This window comes from Aquarana catesbeiana, linkage group LG03, assembly GCF_042186555.1.
Source record: "Aquarana catesbeiana isolate 2022-GZ linkage group LG03, ASM4218655v1, whole genome shotgun sequence".
NCBI classification, from domain to species: domain Eukaryota; kingdom Metazoa; phylum Chordata; class Amphibia; order Anura; family Ranidae; genus Aquarana; species Aquarana catesbeiana.
In genome coordinates, this window is record NC_133326.1 from 587,208,822 (window position 1) to 587,228,334 (window position 19,513).

Here is a 19,513-nt window from a genome sequence, read left to right on the forward strand (position 1 = left end):
GTTCTGTCTTCCTCTCTATACATATCTCTGTATTAGGATGTACAGTGGAGGAGCTGTGTATTAGACGTTCTGTCTTCCTCTCTATACATATCTCTGTATTAGGATGTACAGTGGAGGAGCTGTGTATTAGACGTTCTGTCTTCCTCTCTATACATATCTCTGTATTAGGATGTACAGTGGAGGAGCTGTGTATTAGACGTTCTATCCCATACATATCTCTGTATTAGGATGTACAGTGGAGGAGCTGTGTATTAGACGTCCTGTCTTCCTCTCTATACATATCTCTGTATTAGGATGTACAGTGGAGGAGCTGTGTATTAGACGTTCTATCCCATACATATCTCTGTATTAGGATGTACAGTGGAGGAGCCTGTGTATTAGACGTTCTATCCCATACATATCTCTGTATTAGGATGTACAGTGGAGGAGCCTGTGTATTAGACGTTCTGTCTTCCTCTCTATACATATCTCTGTATTAGGATGTACAGTGGAGGAGCTGTGTATTAGACGTTCTGTCTTCCTCTCTATACATATCTCTGTATTAGGATGTACAGTGGAGGAGCTGTGTATTAGACGTTCTGTCTTCCTCTCTATACATATCTCTGTATTAGGATGTACAGTGGAGGAGCCTGTGTATTAGACGTTCTATCCCATACATATCTCTGTATTAGGATGCACAGTGTCCTCAGCACTGACATTGTTCTTCACACTGAGGGAGAACATCTGCACAATGAGGCGGGAAATGAATTTGGCGCCATTCTCCCCCCCGGTGACGTTTCAGGTCACATGACCGGCGCCGTAAAAGGCGGAGGAGGCGGCGCTGCCGGGCTTATTTGGCGCCGGAGTGAGAGAAGGAAGGAGGGAGATCCGAGGTGCCGGGATTAGAGCAGCAGGCGGGAAAAGCTCATCGTCCTCTCCGTAGACACACGCCGGATCTTCTCCGCCACCATGTTTGAGGCCAGACTAGTGCAGGGCTCCATCCTGAAGAAGGTGTTGGAGGCGCTGAAGGATCTGATCGATGAGGCGTGTTGGGACATCACCTCCAGCGGGATCAGCCTGCAGAGCATGGACTCGTCTCATGTCTCCCTGGTGCAGCTCACCCTCCGCTCCGACGGCTTCGACACTTACCGCTGTGACCGCAACCAGTCCATCGGGGTGAAGATGAGCAGGTGAGGGGGATCGGCACTGGGAGATCGGCTTAGCGGCCTCCCCCGGATGATGAGTACATATGGGGGTGTAGATGTTGGGGGTTGTAGTTCACTGGTTGGATTAGAGGGTGTTGTGCGACACTACTTTTTCTTTACGGGTTGGCGCCATCCTGCAGCGGTGGAATAGCGCAAACCTATCTGATCTCGCCTGTCATAGGTTGACAGGGCTGGTCACGTGACCCGGTGGGCGTGTCATCCCCGGACATGCCTCGTCTTGCCTCCCGCGCGCGGTTTTTGCTTTTTGACTTGGCAGGGCGCGCTCCTGACGTCATGAATCCTGCGCCAAGAAAGAGCAGCCGTCTGCGCGGGAAATCAACCGTGGGCGGGGCCTCCGTGTTCTGCGCGGAGATGTGATTGGGCGCTGGGTGAAATGTATGAAAATTATGGAGTGTATGTGCAGTGTGTACAATGACTTCTCCTTTCTTCTTTCAGTATGTCCAAAATCCTGAAATGTGCTGCCAGTGATGATATCATCACACTGAGAGCGGAGGACAGTGCAGACACAGTCACCATGGTGTTTGAGTCACCCAGTAAGTTCTTTGCTGCTGTATGAACTCTGACCTATCAATTTTAGGGATGTGCAGCCTGTTGCAGAACTACAATTCCCATGAGGCATTGCGAGGCAGACTGTTAAAAGCATGACTCCTCAAGGCATGATGGGACTCGTAGTTCTGCAATAGCTGGAGGGCTGCAGGTTGAGCGCCCATGTGTTACATGTTTTCAAGTAGAAGAAATTGAAACTTTTCAGATGTAGACATTAAGTGCTTTGGGGTAGAAAACCCCAAATGGTCGGGCCACATTGACGTCACTTCCACACTCATGCGCAAGTTATCACAGCATGGCGCTCTGCTTTCTCACAGCAATCAGTGTTGTGAATGCAGACTGGATTTGTCTGTGTTGCAACCTGCCCTGCAACACAGGCAAAAACCGCTGTTCAACACAGCAAACCTGCCCTGCGACAGACAAAACCGGACCATCAGTACACTGTAAAGCCGCACCCACAACAGTGAGGCACAATGTGAGAACTACGGTCTCCCCCCGCTGTTTGTATAGGTTTCAGTTGTGGGCGTTAAATGGTATATCCCATCGAGAGATGCCTCCTACGATGTGTGCGCGTGCCCTGGTCACGTCACTCCAGCTGATCGGCAAATCAGCTGAAGTGCGGCTCTGTCTTGTGAATGCGCGGGCACTATTCGATGGGGGACACTTCTCGACAGCACCGGTATCACAAGTATGGGCCCCCAGCTGTGACATCTTGTGGCTTCACGGCTGGGTGTGCACTGCGCCTCAATGGCCGGGCAATCTTCTGGGACCTGTGACGTGTACCAGAAGATTGCAGGGAGGAGGAGAAGAAATTCTGCTTGAGTTGCCTAGACAGCCCTGAGCGGAGGTGGGAGCTGGGTACCTGTCAAAACTAGGTGCATAGAAGGTGGTGAGGCCTTGAAGTGGAAGTTCCACTTTTGGGTGGAATTCCACTGTAAGAGCTATTCTAGTGGTTGTAAAGCTTTTTTTTTTTTTTTTTTTTTTTTTTTTTATAAAATTGTAAACTTGCTGGTTTTGCACAGAGCAGCCTTGATCTTCTTATGGGGTCCCCCTGTCGGTGCTACTGGCTCCTCTTCAGCAAGTACTCCCAAAGAAAGTCTATTGACAGAATGGCTTTTCCCTGGTCACAAAATTTGGCAGCAGGAGGTAATAGCTCCCGCTGCTATCAATCTGCTCAGTGAGGGGGAGAGCCACTGCTCACATGTACAGAACTGGATTGAACTCAGGCTCAGGTAAGTAGGTGGGGATTCGGCAACACAGGTTTTTTTTTTTTGCCTTAATGCATTAAGTTAAAAAACAAGCAGAGCTCTATCCAAAAGGGAAAGCTGCTGGCACCTTTTGGTGGGAGGGCAGAAGTGTGTACATATGTTTACAGGTACCCGTTCCATATTCTGTTCTGCCTCAGCTTAGCCCCCCTTATTCTCCCCCCCCCCCCCCCGTCTTCTGGTACACACGAAGGTCCCAGAAGACTGCAACCCATTCACAAAGCGCAGTGCACTTTACGCCTGTGCAGTAGGAAACGGCTGTTTAGCTGCAAGACTTCTCTGCCGGTTTCTCTCGCTGATTTAAGAAGCGTCTTGGGTGATAACACCGCTGGATGTATGGACAGGTAAGTTTCCTAATAAGTCAGTTACAGTATTTGTAGCTGCTGATTTTTAATTGTGGGGGTGGGTGGAACTGCTCTATAAGGCTTTAGAACAGCTTTCAGTCTACCTTTAACTTAATATAAACTTGCCTTACAGGTTTTATCTCAGTTTACCGCAGTTTTGAGCGCCAAGCACACTGGACATTAAGCCCCTGTTTGAGACTGTCATTTTCAGTTGTAAGGCACAGGAGCTGGATGGTGCACCAAGTGGTACTGACATTTAGGGCAGGGACAAAAGCCCAGTACAGAAATGGTCCTAAACATTAGTCTTGCTTGGTTCAGTGTTCAGCCCCAACAGCTTCTAGCCTCTCGTAGACTTTGACCCCTTTTACACTGGTATGTTTTTCAGGTGCTTTTGGGCAAAAATTGTGCCTGAAAAACACCTCCCCTGCAGTCCCAGTGTGAAAGCCTGAGTGCTTTCACACTGGGGCGATGTGCTGGCAGGATGTTAAAAAAAGTCCTGCAAGCAGCATCTTTGGAGCATTGTATACACACTGCTCCTGCCCATTGAAATGAATGGGCACAGCTGCTGCTACACTGGCACATTTAACCTTTTATTTGTCCGCTAGCGGGGGTTAAAAGCTCCCCATTAGCAGGGGAATAGCGCCGCTAACATGATGGCAAAGCACTAAAAGTAGCGGCATTTAATCTTCAAAGCCCGTCCCAGTGTAAAAGCAGTCTTACAGGCTGGAAATGTTATACTCCATCTTTGGATGTTGAATAGTCCACTGTATCTAAAAGCATTTTAGGTTTTTAAAAACGTAAAATAAGAAAGTCGCGCTTAAAATGTGAAAGGCCAGAATCGAATGTCTATAGCCTAGAGGGATATATGCACATAAGTGGTAATCACTGTGCCTAAAAATTAAAGTGGTGAAACACAAGAATTGCTCCTATGTCTACAAAAAATATAATATATAAATTGGAACGTGATAAGGTGACAAAAAAATGCCTCAAAACGCTAAAACGAAAATATGGCAAACAAACATCACTGTAACGCATAAGTATCTCAGAAAAACCATGAAAAAAAAGTGAGTTAAATGATCTTCAAGGTGCAAATGATGTCCCTATTAACAGTACATAAAGCAAAATTGGTTATAGTCCAAAAGGCTGAATGAGAAAAGATTAGATATCCCCAAGTGACAGGTGAATAATAGTAATCTTGCTGCAGTGAATAGGGTGCGTTGATGAACCTCCACCTTCAAAAACTCCTGCCTCTTACCAAAAGATGTTGGTCTCTGAATGATAGGAGACCTTACTGGGCGGATGGCTGTAACCCCAGCCCGGGCTCTGTGTATCAGGCACTAGATGTCATCCGGTCTGCGAAAAACCTCCTCAGCCGGCCGCACCAGGATGGTTAGGATGGGTCACCAAAAAAGACATAAACAGCTCCACATAGCGTAAACCAGATATCACTCTTAGGTTTTTTTTTACAACCAACCTCCAAAGATTTAACTCAGGTGATTCAAATTGCTGTGATGTGGATGAGCTAAACACCTATGGAAGTGAGTCAGTTCCTTGTTCTTTGAATCACCTGAGTTAAATCTTTGGAGGTTGGTTGTAAAAAAAACCTGAGTGATAGCCACACAAGCGGTCATATCCCACAGCGAGTCTGATCTCTGTAATAGAGATCCACCATATCTGGTTTACACTATGTGGAGCTGTTTATGTCTTTTTTGGTGACCCATCCTAACCATCCTGGTGCGGCCGGCTGAGGAGGTTTTTTGCAGACCGGATGACATCTAGTGCCTGATACAAAGCCCGGGCTGGGGTTACAGCCATCCGCCCAGTAAGGTCTCCTATCATTCAGAGACCAACATCTTTTGGTAAGAGGCAGGAGTTTTTGAAGGTGGAGGTTCATCAGCGCACCCTATTCACTGCAGTAAGATTACTATTATTCACTTGGGGATATCTAATCTTTTCTCATTCAGCCTTTTGGACTATTACCAATTTTGCTTTATGCACTGTTAATAGGGACATCATTTGCACCTTGAAGATCATTTAACTCACTTTTTTTTCATGGTTTTTCTGAGATACTTATGCGTTACAGTGATGTTTGTTTGCCATATTTTCGTTTTAGTGTTTTGAGGCATTTTTTTGTCACCTTATCACGTTCCAATTTATATATTATATATATTATATTTTTTGTAGACATAGGAGCAATTCTTGTGTTTCACCACTTTAATTTTTAGGCACAGTGATTACCACTTATGTGCATATATCCCTATAGGCTATAGACATTCGATTCTGGCCTTCACATTTTAAGCGCGACTTTCTTATTTTACAGATTATGCTGTTTACCACTTTCTAGTCGCAGCTCAAGCAGGTCTTTGTTAAGCACAGTATTTTATTTCACATTTTCCTAGGTTTTTAAAACAGGGAACGAATCAGAATCCTTGTATGGATATTTGCGCTTCCAGTTGATCGGTTTTGAGATGCTTCTTAGGTCCTGAATTGGAGCCATTCCCGCTGACCTTGAGCTACAAACACCTTTGTTCTCTATGGCAGCTTTGAGTGTATTACCATTTTTTTGCCCCGGTGGTGCTCAAGCTGTTGCCATGCTGGGGTTGTGGATGGATTTGTTCTAAACCTCATCACACTAACCCTTGATGAACCCTCCCCCTTGCAGCATGTGTATACAGGGAGACTGTCCTCATACCAGTTGGATCAGTGCTACTCAGTGTATTCACTGTCATTTAGTATTAGAGGAGGCAGTTACTGTGGATAGAAGTAAATAGGAAGGAAAGCAACCATTTACATTGGATTGTCAGATCTGTTATAAATTTCATCTCTTGCCAATCTTCTTTTTTTTTTTTTTTTTTGTAATGAACAGTTTAGAACTGTCAGGTTTTGTACTGTCTCCCTGTTCAAACGTTTTCTTGAATCCTGTTGTGTGATTGTCCATGAGATTGGAAGTAATGGGACGAGTGTTGGGGACTTTTATTAGGCAGAATCCAGTAACTTGTATACCCACCAAAGAAACAATTCACTTTCTGCCCTGTGATATTAGGACACAAAATAAAGGATAGTCTCACCAAAATAGCATTAGAAAAATGTGTGAACAAATGAAGAATAACATTTGGAGGCATCACAAGATGCCTGCAGTACAGCACTGTCACCCAAGAAACAGTTTAGGCAGATTCAGTTTAGACTGCATCTGGGAAGAATGATGGTTAATCTTTTAGGGCCCTTTCACACGGGGCGGCGTTGGTGGTAAAGTGCTGCTATTGTAAGTGGCGCTTTACCGTCGGTATTTGGCTGCTAGCGGGGCGGTTTTACCCCCGCTAGCGGCCGAGAAAGGGATAAAAACCACCGCAAAGCGCCTCTGCAGAGGCGCTTTGCCGGGGTTATAGCCGCGCTGTCGCATTGATTTCAATGGGCAGGAGCGGTATATACTCCGCTCCGAAGATGCTGCTAGCTGGACTTTTCCCGTCCTGCTAGCGCACCGCTCCAGTGTTGGAGACAAAGCAGCGTCACTTTCGGGTCGGTTTGCAGGTGCTACTAGCGCCTGCAAACCGCCCCACTGTGAAAGGGCCTTTAGACTCGGTGACCTGCTGCAAGCTTGTGGCTAGTGCAGTGTGAATGTCCCTGCATACTTGTTCTGTTAGTGGCATACAGAGTAGTTATGTGAGAGTAAGCATCTCAGTTGTTAATAAGTTACCATTTTTTTTCTTACAAGTTCCATTTAATTCCATGTGTTCTTACAAAAAGCAAGACTTAAACATTTTTTGTTTATCTGAATAAAATGTGCAGTTCATCTGCACTGTATCAGAGGATTAATATGCTGACATATTGTTATAGATCAAGAAAAGGTTTCTGACTACGAAATGAAGCTGATGGATTTAGATGTTGAACAGTTAGGAATTCCGGTAAGTTAATGTCATGCTTGATTTAATTGCCTTTTAAATATGAATTTGTACTTCATGTTGATAGAACGTCATTCTCTTAATCATGGTTCCTCTTTCGGTTGTGCCTCCATATTTGATTGCCTAGTGTGTAGATGCGCTAAAGGGCTCTGCCTGGCTTTCAGGCCCTGGTAGAGCCTTTTGGTGCATCTGTGCACACGCAGAAAAACAAGGGCCCGGACATCCTTATCTGTTATCCTTGTGCAATATCACCTAGGTGAGAAAGGAAGTGCTGCTCTGCAGCACAAAAATTAAATCCGTAAGTTTGTGGGAGAAAGTGGTCTGGAGCCAGGTGCATGCATCTTTTCGGGTGAGGATCTGCTTTAATACATTTTTTTTTTTTTTTTTTTTTTGTCCTACAGGAACAAGAGTACAGCTGTGTTATAAAGATGCCGTCTGGAGAGTTTGCACGTATCTGTAGAGATCTTAGTCAGATTGGTGATGCAGTTGTCATCTCTTGTGCAAAGGATGGAGTAAAATTTTCAGCAAGTGGGGAGCTGGGAACAGGAAATGTCAAGCTATCACAGACTTCAAATGTTGATAAAGAGGAAGAAGCTGTAAGTGATCATATATTTTTTTTTTTTTCCTAACCAAACTTGTATTGTGTGGAGCAGAAATCTGTAGTGGCTTTTGCATCACGTCACTGACATCACCGGGAAATCACCCCAACATGGGCTGCAGGGGGTCAAGAATTTTGGGGGTAAATGCTAGAATTAAAAACGAACTTGTTGATTTTAGGATATCACAATATTGTTGCCTGACTAATGCCTTAAGCTACTCATTACCTTCACTTTAGCGTTGTGATCAAATGGTCTGGCAGCTTTTTTTTCCTAAACAGCATTTGACATTTCATTTGAAACTAGTCAGTTTTGATAAATGCCTTGAGTGTTGGGTTTATGGTTTAGACTTGCCCTAAAACTTTAGGTGAACTGCAATCTGGCATATTGTTACTCTTCCCTGCTTATAGTGCCTGAAGTTTTGGCACTGACCACCTCAGAGGCACCTGAATATCCATATAGTCCTACCATATCCACTGCAAACTCAATGTCCATAAAGTTTATAAGTGGCTTTATCCCCCCCACCAATATTTAAAGCGGGGTTCCACTCAAATTTTTAACTTAATCTTACCCCCTTCCGTTAATTGCATAGATGTTCAAATGCCGCACAATTTTTTTTATCGCTGTAATTGCCTTTATATTGTACTTTATTGTAGCACTTCCTGTCTCTCCTCTGATGGGAGTAGCCATGTTGCCTTTCCCTGGCGCCGCACTGTCTTCTGGGAGCTTAGTGTCAGGCTTCCCAAGATTCAGTGCGGAAACAATGATCATGCTTGTGAATGAACAGCATTCACCGCATCCAGGAAATCAATGCTTGTGGGCCAGCATCATTTTTTTAAGTTATTTTTCAGTACGAAAACAGACAGAGGCGGAAATATTACACCCAAACTGAGTATTTTGGGATTGGCAAAGTCTCAATGACCTAAAAAAAATTGGTTGCCAGACTCCCACTTTAACTGAAAACGGAAATTTGGCATAAAACCAAAAAACACTTAACGCCTCGAGAGCACATAAGCTGTCATTCTTGGTGAGCTCAGCAGCATGTACATATAGTGCAGGTTTTATTTTTACCCTGATCATTGCTGGCTGTGGCCACTAAGGTTTAGAATTTGACTTTTTTTAATAACGCAGTCCTTTGATTACAGCACTTAATGGCTGCTTGTTTACCATCAACAATGGCAGTTTTCAATCTGTTTTCACAGGCTTACTTTAAGATGGCTAGTTCCAGAAATGCAACATGTCACCCCAAATGCCAAGGTGATATTTAAGGGGCTCCTAAAATATAGTTTTTTTTTTTTTAAGCTAGCTTGTTGGCAAATTCACTGCAAACAGGTAGCTCTGCTGGTAAGAAAAGCAGTACAGCATTCACACTATGCAGTGAATAAGGCTGAAGTAATGCAAAAGTTCCTGCAAAGCACGTATGTATTAAACAATGTTTTTTGTCCTCTAATCAGGTCATGACAAATGTGTTCACTTTCTACAGGTCACAATAGAAATGAATGAGCCAGTCCAGCTAACGTTTGCTTTGCGATACCTGAATTTCTTCACCAAAGCAACACCCCTGTCTCCATCCGTGACACTCAGCATGTCGGCAGATATCCCTCTAGGTGAGTGGCAAATGTTATACTTTGTGTTTTAACCAGCTGTACCAGTAGTAAAGGTCATTGCTTCCATTGCATTGTGGCATTACCTCAGCTAAATTGTCACTGTTGCAGAATTAACTTGATAGGCCAGGGTTGATCCTAGTGGTGCGCCAAAATAAATTCTGGGCTGAAAATTCAGGATGCACTTGGCTTAAATCAGAATAAACCTTAAAGGTTTTTAATATGCAATTTTATTTGACTTTAATATTATGAATTTAAATGAATGCATTTTCGGCCATTATCTGCACCTTTTTGACCAATAGGCTGCTGTCACACTGAGCAGTTTTTGAAGCTCTGTAAAAAAAAAATGCAAGAAAAGTTAAAGGAAAAATGCATCCCTTTAAAGTAATACTAAAGTCTCACTTGTTTCTATAGAAACATATTATACTTACCTGCCCTGTATGGTGGATTTGCATAGAGCAGCCTGGATCATCTTTTTGGGTTCTTTGTCTGCTCCTGACCCCTCTCCCTCCTGTATTCCTTCCCCCCCCCCCCCCCCCCCCCCCCCCCCCCCCCCCCCCCCCCCCCCACAGCAAGAAGCTTGCTATGGGGGCACCCAAGCCTGTCTCCGTGCAGACACTGAGCTGGGGCCCCACCCCTCTCTCCTGATTGGCTAGCTGACTTTGACAGCAGTGGGAGCCAATGGGAGAGTCTTGAATGGCTGAGACACTTATGGACCAAGATAGGGTTCGGTGAAGTATTAGGGAGGCTGCTGGACACAGGTTTTTTTATCTGAATGCATTAAATTAACCTGACTTTACAACCACTTTAAATTGTCTTTATACTGGTCCGTTGCAGTGTCAAATCCTGCTTGCTGCATTTTTTGGTGCATATTTGGTTAGTTTACATAAAAAAACACCTCCGCATTTGAAAATGCATCAGTGTTGTGGTTTTTGAACATGACCTATAAAAACTGCACCATAAACGCATCTAAATCGCAGTCAAATTGTGCCAAAATCGCTTGCATTTTTCAGGGGCTATTGGCACTTTTTTTTTATAGTATTGGCAAAACGTGATAACCCTATTCGGTTGGTAATTTTCAACGCATCTTTCGTGTGTTTAGTCTTTAGAAAGTCATTGTTTTGAGGTTCTGTCTAATGGTGTAATATTTTTTTTTTGCAGTGGTGGAATACAGAATTGCAGATATGGGTCATGTGAAATACTATCTGGCTCCAAAGATAGAGGATGAAGAAGCTTCCTAATTTTGTACAGTTTTTTTTTATATATTTGTCACCCAAACATCACAGCTCTTTGCAACTGCCTTGTAATGACAGTAACCCAAGATAACCAACTGGCTGTACTTCTAGGCATGTCTGTAGATATTTCTGTAAATACTCAATCTTTGTAAAACCTGCCATATGAAGTCAATAAATCTTTGTAATAATGCCCTGCCTTTGTGTTACTGATCATTAAAACTAAAGATAATGCATTGCAGCTTGTCAGTTTTGAATGTGATGGCTGAATTTGCTTTAGGCTTTTCCCTATTTACCTGGTGAGCTGGCCACAGTGCCTACAGTTTGGATGAACGAGCAACAGACACCCTTGGACAGCAGCTTTGTCAGCCTGGGGGAGGGGGTGGTTAACACTGATTAGCGTTACTGCAAATAGTGTTTTTTTTTTTTTTTTTTCTTTCTGGGATAAAGATTTTGCATAAATGCTGATTGTTGTAAGCACCCAATCTCAAATTGGTTTGTCTTAACCCTTTCACTGCTACATCTGCAAGACAGCTTTTTCTATTAAATTGCTTACTGGTTAGATCACCAGATGAAAATAAAACTAAAAAATGAAGGCAGCCATCACATCTATGAATTGGTAAACTGCAATATCAGTTTTTGCTTTGGGTTTAATCCTGCTGTGCCTTATCAGAACATAGTTATAGAACTGTTTTTAAGACTAAAGATTTTTCTAGTAAATCAGTCTTTAGGCAACGTTCACACTGGGGCCGTGCTGAGTTAACAACCCCCGCTAGCGACTGAAGAAAGGGGTTAAACCTGCCCGTATTGTGGTGTGTTGGAAGCGCTGCCAATAGGGCTGCAGCTAATGATTATTTTCATAATCAATTGGCCGATTATTGTTTCGGATAATAACCTTAAGTGTGGTGTGTAATTTAATATGTAAAGTTTAAAAAAGGCAATTCTTTATATGCAATGGTACATATAACCAGCTATATGATTAGGGAGCAAAATCTCTAATCCACTCTGAGAATAACAGACAGAAGAGATATACTATTGGAGGTTGAGTCTGGTAGATATCACTCGGATCACATTTTTGTTTTATTTAGACCCCTTTCACACTGGGGTGCAGGTAATGTGCCCTGCTCCCATGTAATGCACTACTTTAACCACTTAAGCCCTGAACCATTTTGCTGGCCAAAGACTAGAGCACCTTTTGCAATTCGGCACTGCATCGCTTTAACTGACAATTGCACAGTTGTGCGACGTGGCTCCCAAACAAAATTGACCTTATTCCCACAAATAGAGCTTTATTTTGGTGGTATTTGATCACCTCTGGCTTTTATTTTTTGCGCTATAAACAAAAAATAGTGACAATTTTGAAAAAAACGCATTTTTTACTTTTTGCTTTAATATCCCCAAAAAATATTTTTTTCCCTCAGTTTAGGCTGATGCATGTATTACTTATTTTTGGTTAAAAAAAAATTGCAATAGGAGTTTATCGATTGGTTTGCACAAAAGTTAGTGTCTACAAAATAGGGGGATGGTTTTTATGGCTTTTTAATTTTTTTTTATCTAGTAATGGTGGCGATCAGTGATTTTTATCGTGACTGACATGGCGGACAATTTTGACACATTTTTGGGACTATTGGCATTAATACAGTGATCAATGCTAAATTGCATTGATCACTGTAAAAAATGTCACTGGCAGTGAGGGGGTTAACCACTAGGTGGCGCTGTAGAGGTTGTGTGAGAATCACGGAGTTGCTGGCGTGCGCCCACAAGCCACCTCTTAAAGAGCAACGTACAGGTACGTTATCTGCCTGTATGTGAGCTTCTGCAGTATATCTGCATGAGGCGGTCGGGAAGCTGTTAAATGTAGTAGTAATGTCTTCTATTACCTCCAGTCTATCAGCCTCCACCTTCTCTGGGTTCAGATGCTGATCTTCCCTGCACGGTCTTTAAAGTTTTTTTTTTTTTAAACATGTTATACTTACCTGCTCTGTGTAATGGCTTTGCACATAGCAGCCATGATTTATTTATTTCAGGTACTTATATAGCGCCATCAATTTACGCAGCACTTTACATATACATTGTACATTCACATCAGTCCCTACCCTCAAGGAGCTTACAATCTAAGGTCCCTAACTCACATTCATACATACTAGGGACAATTTAGACAGGATCCAATTAACCTACCCGCATGTCTTTGGAGTGTGGGAGGAAACCAGAGTACCCGGAGGAAACCCACGCAGGCACAGGGAGAACATGCAAACTCCAGGCTGATTCTTCTCTTCTGGGGTCCCCCACCGATGCTTCTGGCTCCTCCTACCTTTAGAGTGCCCCAATAGCAAGCTGCAAATTATAGTATAGAGCGCCCCTATAGCAAGGTAAACAAACTTTTGCCTTTAGACCCACTCACTTCCTGCCCAGGACTACATGTCCCATGAGGCATTGCTCCTCACACAGTCACAAGTTCTCAGGCACTTACTGAAATGTATGGATGGTGTACTGAGCTGTATGTGTGCTGCACAGTATTTCCTGATGTAAACAAAAAATGCATTCTGTATGCAGGCCAACTAATTGGCTGGCTGATTAACCAATTATGAAAATAGTTGACAACTATTTTCATAACTGATTAGTTGATTAATTAGTAGTTTCAGACCTAGCCGCCAATGCATTCTAATGGGCAGGGGCGGTTTAGGAGTGATGTATACAGCACTCCCGAACCGTCCCAAAGATGCTGCTTGCAGGATTCTTTTCCCGTCCTGCAAGTGTGAAAGCCCTCGGGCAACCACATGGAAGGTGGTTTTCAGGTGCTATTTTAAGCACTAAAATGCCTTCAGTGGGAAAGTAACCTTAGAGAATACTCCCTGTGCAAAAAAGATTCATGTTGTGACTTGGTTTTCTCAAGACAGTTATTTTAGTATTACCATCTTGTTAAAAATCCAGTTCCATTCAGAGAAAAGAAATGCTGTAATTAACTTGATATACTGTGACATTTTATCCAGCACAGGAATTGGATGCTCATAGGGAAAATGTATCTTTAATTGAGCTGTACTTGTCCTGACTAAAGCTAAATATCGCTTTGCTTGCTTTTGGCATAGTTTCAGTTCACAATTTAAAATACATTTTAGTTTTAATCTGCATGTTAATGCTCAAATTTGTGTCCCATGTAATGGACATTGCTGTAGGCAATAATTTGCCACGCTATTGTATTTTGTAAGTCAACTTGGGAGATAATATCCTGTAATGTTACTTAACACCCTTAGCGTTGGGTGAGGAAATTTTGGAAAAGTGACCATTTGAGGTTGGAGGTAAGATAACATGTCTAGGGAAGGCTTTCTCAAATTTCAAAGAGCACATACTCAGGCTGACCACACATTATAAAACTTTCTTCAATTTCCTATATTATGTTGTGCTCATGAGTTTACATACCCTGGCAGAATGTGATTTCTTGGCCATTGTTCAGAAAATATGAATAACACACACTTCTTTCACTCATGGTTAGTGTTTGGCTGAAGCCATTTATTATCAACTATGTTTACGCTTAAATCATGATGACAAACTACCCAAATGAACCTGATCAAAAGTTTACATACCCTGGTGATTTTGGCTTGATAACATGCACACAAGTTGACACAAAGTTTGAATTGCTAATAAAGGTAACATCCTCACCTGTGATCTGTGTTCTTGTAATTAGTGTGTGTGTGTGTGTATGTATATATATATATATATATATATATATATATATATATATATTAAAAAAAATCAATGAGTTTCTGGACTCCTGACAGACCCTTGCATCTTTCACCCAATGCTGCACTGATGTTTGAGACATGGGGAAAGCAAAAGAATTGTCAGGATCTGCAGGTAAAGGTAGTTGAACTGTATGAAACAGGAAAGGGATATAAAAAGATATCCAAGGACCTGAGAATGCCAATCAGCAGTGTTCAAACTCTAATCAAGAAGTGGAAAATGAGGGGTTCTGTTGAAACCAAACCAGGTATGTCAGGTAGACAAACTAAAATTTCAGCCACAACTGCCAGGAAAATTGTTTGGGATGTAAATAAAAGCCCACAAATAGCTTCAGGTGAAATACAGGACTCTGAAAACGTGGTGTGGCTGTTTCAAGATGCACAATAAGGAGACACTTGAAGAAAGATGGGTTGCATGGTCGAGTCGCCAGAAGAAAGCCATTACTATGCAAATGCCACAAGGTATCCAGCTTACAATATGCCAAAAAGCACAGACACGCCTCAAGCCTTCTGGCACAAAGTCATTTGGAGTGATGAGACCAAAATTGAGCTTTTTGGCCACAACCATAAACGCTACATTTGGAGAGTAGTCAGCGTAGCCCATGATGAAAGGTACACCATTCCTACTGTGAAACACGGAGGTGGATCGCTGATGTTCTGGGGAAGTGTGAGCTACAAAGGCACAGGAAATTTGGTCAAAATTGATGGCAAGATGAATGCAGTATGTTATCAAAAAATACTGGAGGAACATTTGCATTCATCAGCCAGGAAGCTGCGCATGGGACGTACTTGGACATTCCAACATGACAATGATCCAAAACACAAGGCCAAGTTGACCTGTCATTGGCTACAGTAAAATAAAGTGAAGGTTCTGGAGTGGCCATCTCAGTCTCCTGACCTCAATATCATTGAGCCACTCTGGGGAGATCTCAAACGTGCAGTACTTGTAAGACAGCCTAAGCGTTTACAGGAACTGGAGGCTTTTTGCCAAGAGGAATGGGGAGCTTTACCATCTGAGAAGATAAAGAGCCTCATCCACAAATACCACAGAAGACTTCAAGCTGTCATTGATGTTAAAGGGGGCAATACACGGTATTAAGAACTGGGGTATGTAAACTTTTGATCAGGGTAGTTTCTGTTGTGATTATGATTTAATGAGTAAACACAGTTGATTGATAATAAATGGCTTCAGCCAAACACTAACCATGAGTGAAAGAAAAGTTTTTGCATCATTCATATTCTCTGAAAAATGGCCAAGAAATCATAAATTCTGCCAGGGTATGTAAACTTATGAGCACAACTGTATATATTGCCGACAATTTGCTGTACAAAATTAGATTTACCTTTGACTATGTAGTGCAAGGGCCTGCCTGACTGCATGCAAATTGAAAGTATTTAGGTTTGACCTCATATGGTTTTGGTAAATCTAAAGGAAAATTTTTTGTAAACCTTTTATTAAAATGGACCTTCAGTCATTTTTTCAACTTTCCATCTATTAAATCTCCTGCCCTTGTTATAACTTTGGATAGTAAAACATTTTTTTTTTCCTGCCAGTAAATACCTTATACAGCCCACTTCCTGTTTCTTGTCTGGCAAAAAGCTTAGGCTTATGACATCATGCACATCTCTCTAACTCTTGTGTGAGTTTGTCTGGGAGACACTCGGAGTGTTTCTGAGTGTCTCCGAGCGTCACCAGCGCCCCCACACCTCTGGCCAAATGCGGTACTACACACCCCAGAGGCTTGAATCCTGCTCGTCTTGTGAGACAACCCTTGCAGAGTCAGGATTTGAAAGAAAACAGCTTGTATTGCGAAACGCTCGTAAACTGCGTTTCTTGCAATCCAAGGTTTTACTGTGCATAATATATATATATATATATATATATATATATATATATATATATATATATATATATATACACACACACACAAAGTGGTTGGAGGGAAGCTTCAGAATGGCAAATATGTTTTTATTACAAATGATGTGAGCAGACTGCAGTTCCTCTTTAAAGGAGGACTGTTATTCTTGTACTCAAATAATCAATTTCCAGCTGGGGAGGACACCAAGGATAACTGTTTTTCCTTGGTGTCCTCCCAGCTGGGAATTTTTCTGAGTACCACAAGCATAATTTGTCTTTATGTGAGTTGCTAATTATCTTCCTTTAACCCCTTGCCGACCAGCGCACAACGATATACAATGGCACGGCTGGGCAAATGGGTGCACAGATACGTCCCCTTTAAATTATGGCATAGTGGACATGCGCCCGCCGCGTACTCTGAGCGTGCCCGTGGGTCCCAGGGATTTTATGTCCGCCGGGGGTCTGTGATCGTGTCACGGAGCGGCAGATCGGGGAGATGTAAACAAGGCATTTCTCAGAGATCTACTGTTCCCTGTTATCGGGAGCAGCGATCTGCCATGTTCTAGTGCGACAATCCCCCCTACAGTTAGAATCACTCCCTAGGACACACTTAACCACTTGATCGCCCCCTAGCGTTTAACCCCTTCCCTGCCAGTGTCATTTACACAATAATCAGTGAATTTTTATAGCACTGATCGCTGTATAAATGACAATGGTTCCGAAATAGTGTCAAAAGTGTCCGATGTGTCCGCCGTACTGTCGCAGTCACAATAAAAATCGCAGATCACCGCCAATACTAATAGAACAAAAAATAATAATAAAAATGCTATAAATCTATCCCCTATTTTGTAGACGCTATAACTTTTGCGCAAACCAATCAATATACGCTTATTGTGATTTTTTTTTTTTTTACCAAAAGTATATAGAAGAATACATATCGGCCTAAACTGAGAAAGAAATTAGCTTTTTTATATATTTTTGGGGGATATTTCTTGTAGCAAAAAGTTAAAAATATTTTTCAAAATTGTCGTTCTTTTTTGTTTATAGCGCAAAAAATAAAACCCACAGAAGTGATCGAATACCACCAAAAGAAAGCTTTATTTGTGGGACAAAAAGGACATCAATTTTCTTTGTGCGGTCGTGCGACGTTGCACCCAATTCTCAGTTAAAGCGACGCAGTGCCGTATCGCAAAGTGTGCTCTGGTCAGGAAGGGGGTAATTGGAGAGATACGATCCATTCCAGCAGCTTCCCTGAGCTACTCTGCATGAGGAAAACTACTACAGATCCCAGTATTGTGCCCTCCAGTTTCTTCCTGCCTCCTCTACTGTGGGGTTGAATTAGGGGGAACTTGGAAGGCCTGTAATGCACACAGTGGTCTGAGGAGGCCTGTAATGCATTGCACACAGTGTTCTGGATGGTCTCAGGAGGCTTGAATAGCACACAGTGCTAAGCACACTACCTTGCTTGCTGGGAGGGGAAGCACTCACAGGCTTTACAGACGGAGCTACAAGAAAACCAGACACTTATGTGGCAAGTCGTCCCTTACATTTTTGTTCGTTGACAAAAATGGAATTGATTTTCGGCATTATTTTAGTAAATTGATGAAAATATGGGGTAATTTTTGTTTTCGTCACTGGAAATATGCCGCTGACAAATGTTTTTGTCGATTAAATTAACACTGCTTTTACTTTGATCTGGCAACATGATGCTGCATTGAAATCCCAAGCAGATTTACTGGCCCTGCCTGAGTTTTTTTCCGGGGATACAGAATATCTCCTCCTTAAAGTGGATGTAAACCCGATTCATTAAATTTGAGCTGGGCACATATATCTGCAGTGTTTTCTTATCTCTCTTCAAAGCACTAAGTCCCATGGCTTTCTCCTACTCTGTTCTTCTGTTATTAGCATGATAACTTCTGACAAGTTTTCTGACACAGGATATAAAACCAGCCTGAATTTGGTGTCAGGGAGGTTGCTATAAATAGATTAAAACAGAGCTAAACTATTCACAGGACAGCTCTGAGACTCTGCCTATGTGGAGTGGGGCTGTGTGCCCAGACTTCACACACAGTGCCGAACAGGAAGAGAAAATCTCTTAACAGGATCTGAACTTTCTACACTGTATAGAAAACTGAGGACAGAAGATATGCATGTAAAACATGTAGGGAGAATTGTTTCATCTCTGTGCATCATCTGAGGCTGTTCACTTCACTGGGTATATGTGACGGTTTATATCCACTTTAAGTAAAGAAATGTTTTACAGGCCAGAAGAGACCTGAGAGCTTGCAAGGAGCAATTGAAATGTTGTAGATATTGTAACAAGGTAGTCTATTAGCATAGAATTGAGAGAGATTTTATAGGCCCTCGATGAAGATCTTATGTGACATTTGAGCTTAAATCATAAACCCAACAAAGGGTATGACTCCATACTCCAGGAGAACTTGGGGTAGTTGAGATTGGGTGTAATGGGACTCATATGCCGCGTAAACCCGGTCGGAATTTCGGACAACAAATGTTTGTCGGAAATTCCAACCGTGTGTAGGCTCCATCGGACATTTGTTGTCGGAATTTTCGACAACAAAAATTTGAGAGCTGGTTCTCAAATTTTCCGACCACAAAATCCGTTGTCGGAAATTCCGATCGTGTGTACACAATTCCAACGCACAAAATTCCAAGCATGCTCGGAATCAAGCAGAAGAACCACACTGGCTATTGAACTTAATTTTTCTCGGCTCGTCGTACGTGTTGTACGTCACCTCGTTCTTGACGTTCGGAATTTCCGACATTTGTGCGACCGTGTGTATTCCAGACAAGTTTGAGCCAACATCAGTTGGAAATAAATCCAGGATTTTGTTGTCGGAATGTCCGATCGTGTGTACGTGGCATTATTGTGTAGAGACTATTTTTCTGTCCAGCAGCTTTCCATACACGGAATATTTGGGAGAGGTAATTCTAGAGATGGAGGAAGGATTTGAATAGGAAAATGATGGGAAGAGGAGATGTGTCCCGTTCTGAGACCCAAAGGTTGTGGTCCCTGGGGGGGGGTTCTTCCCTGGCCAATGTAGGTGAGGAAGGTGTCAATTTTGAGAAGATAAAACTGGAGGGAGAACACATCCTTCATCAAACGTGAGCACAATGTCTGTCATAAACCTATGTCAATCACCTGGGAGCACAAGAAAAGGGGTATTTTTAGGTAAAAAGGAAACTACTGTTCAAAAATGAATTTT

General features: G+C 42.5%; 1 protein-coding gene across 1 annotated transcript; it reads left to right on the forward strand.

The window, feature by feature from the left end:
- The first annotated feature begins 798 nt into the window (after positions 1–798).
- Positions 799–10,884, forward strand: PCNA (proliferating cell nuclear antigen). Its single transcript, XM_073622036.1, has 6 exons — positions 799–1,169; positions 1,641–1,738; positions 7,195–7,262; positions 7,661–7,855; positions 9,339–9,462; positions 10,621–10,884. Exons 1-6 carry the CDS (start codon positions 949–951, stop codon positions 10,698–10,700), a joined length of 786 nt encoding a protein of 261 aa, XP_073478137.1. The 5' UTR covers positions 799–948; the 3' UTR covers positions 10,701–10,884.
- Positions 10,885–19,513: the final 8,629 nt, after the last annotated feature.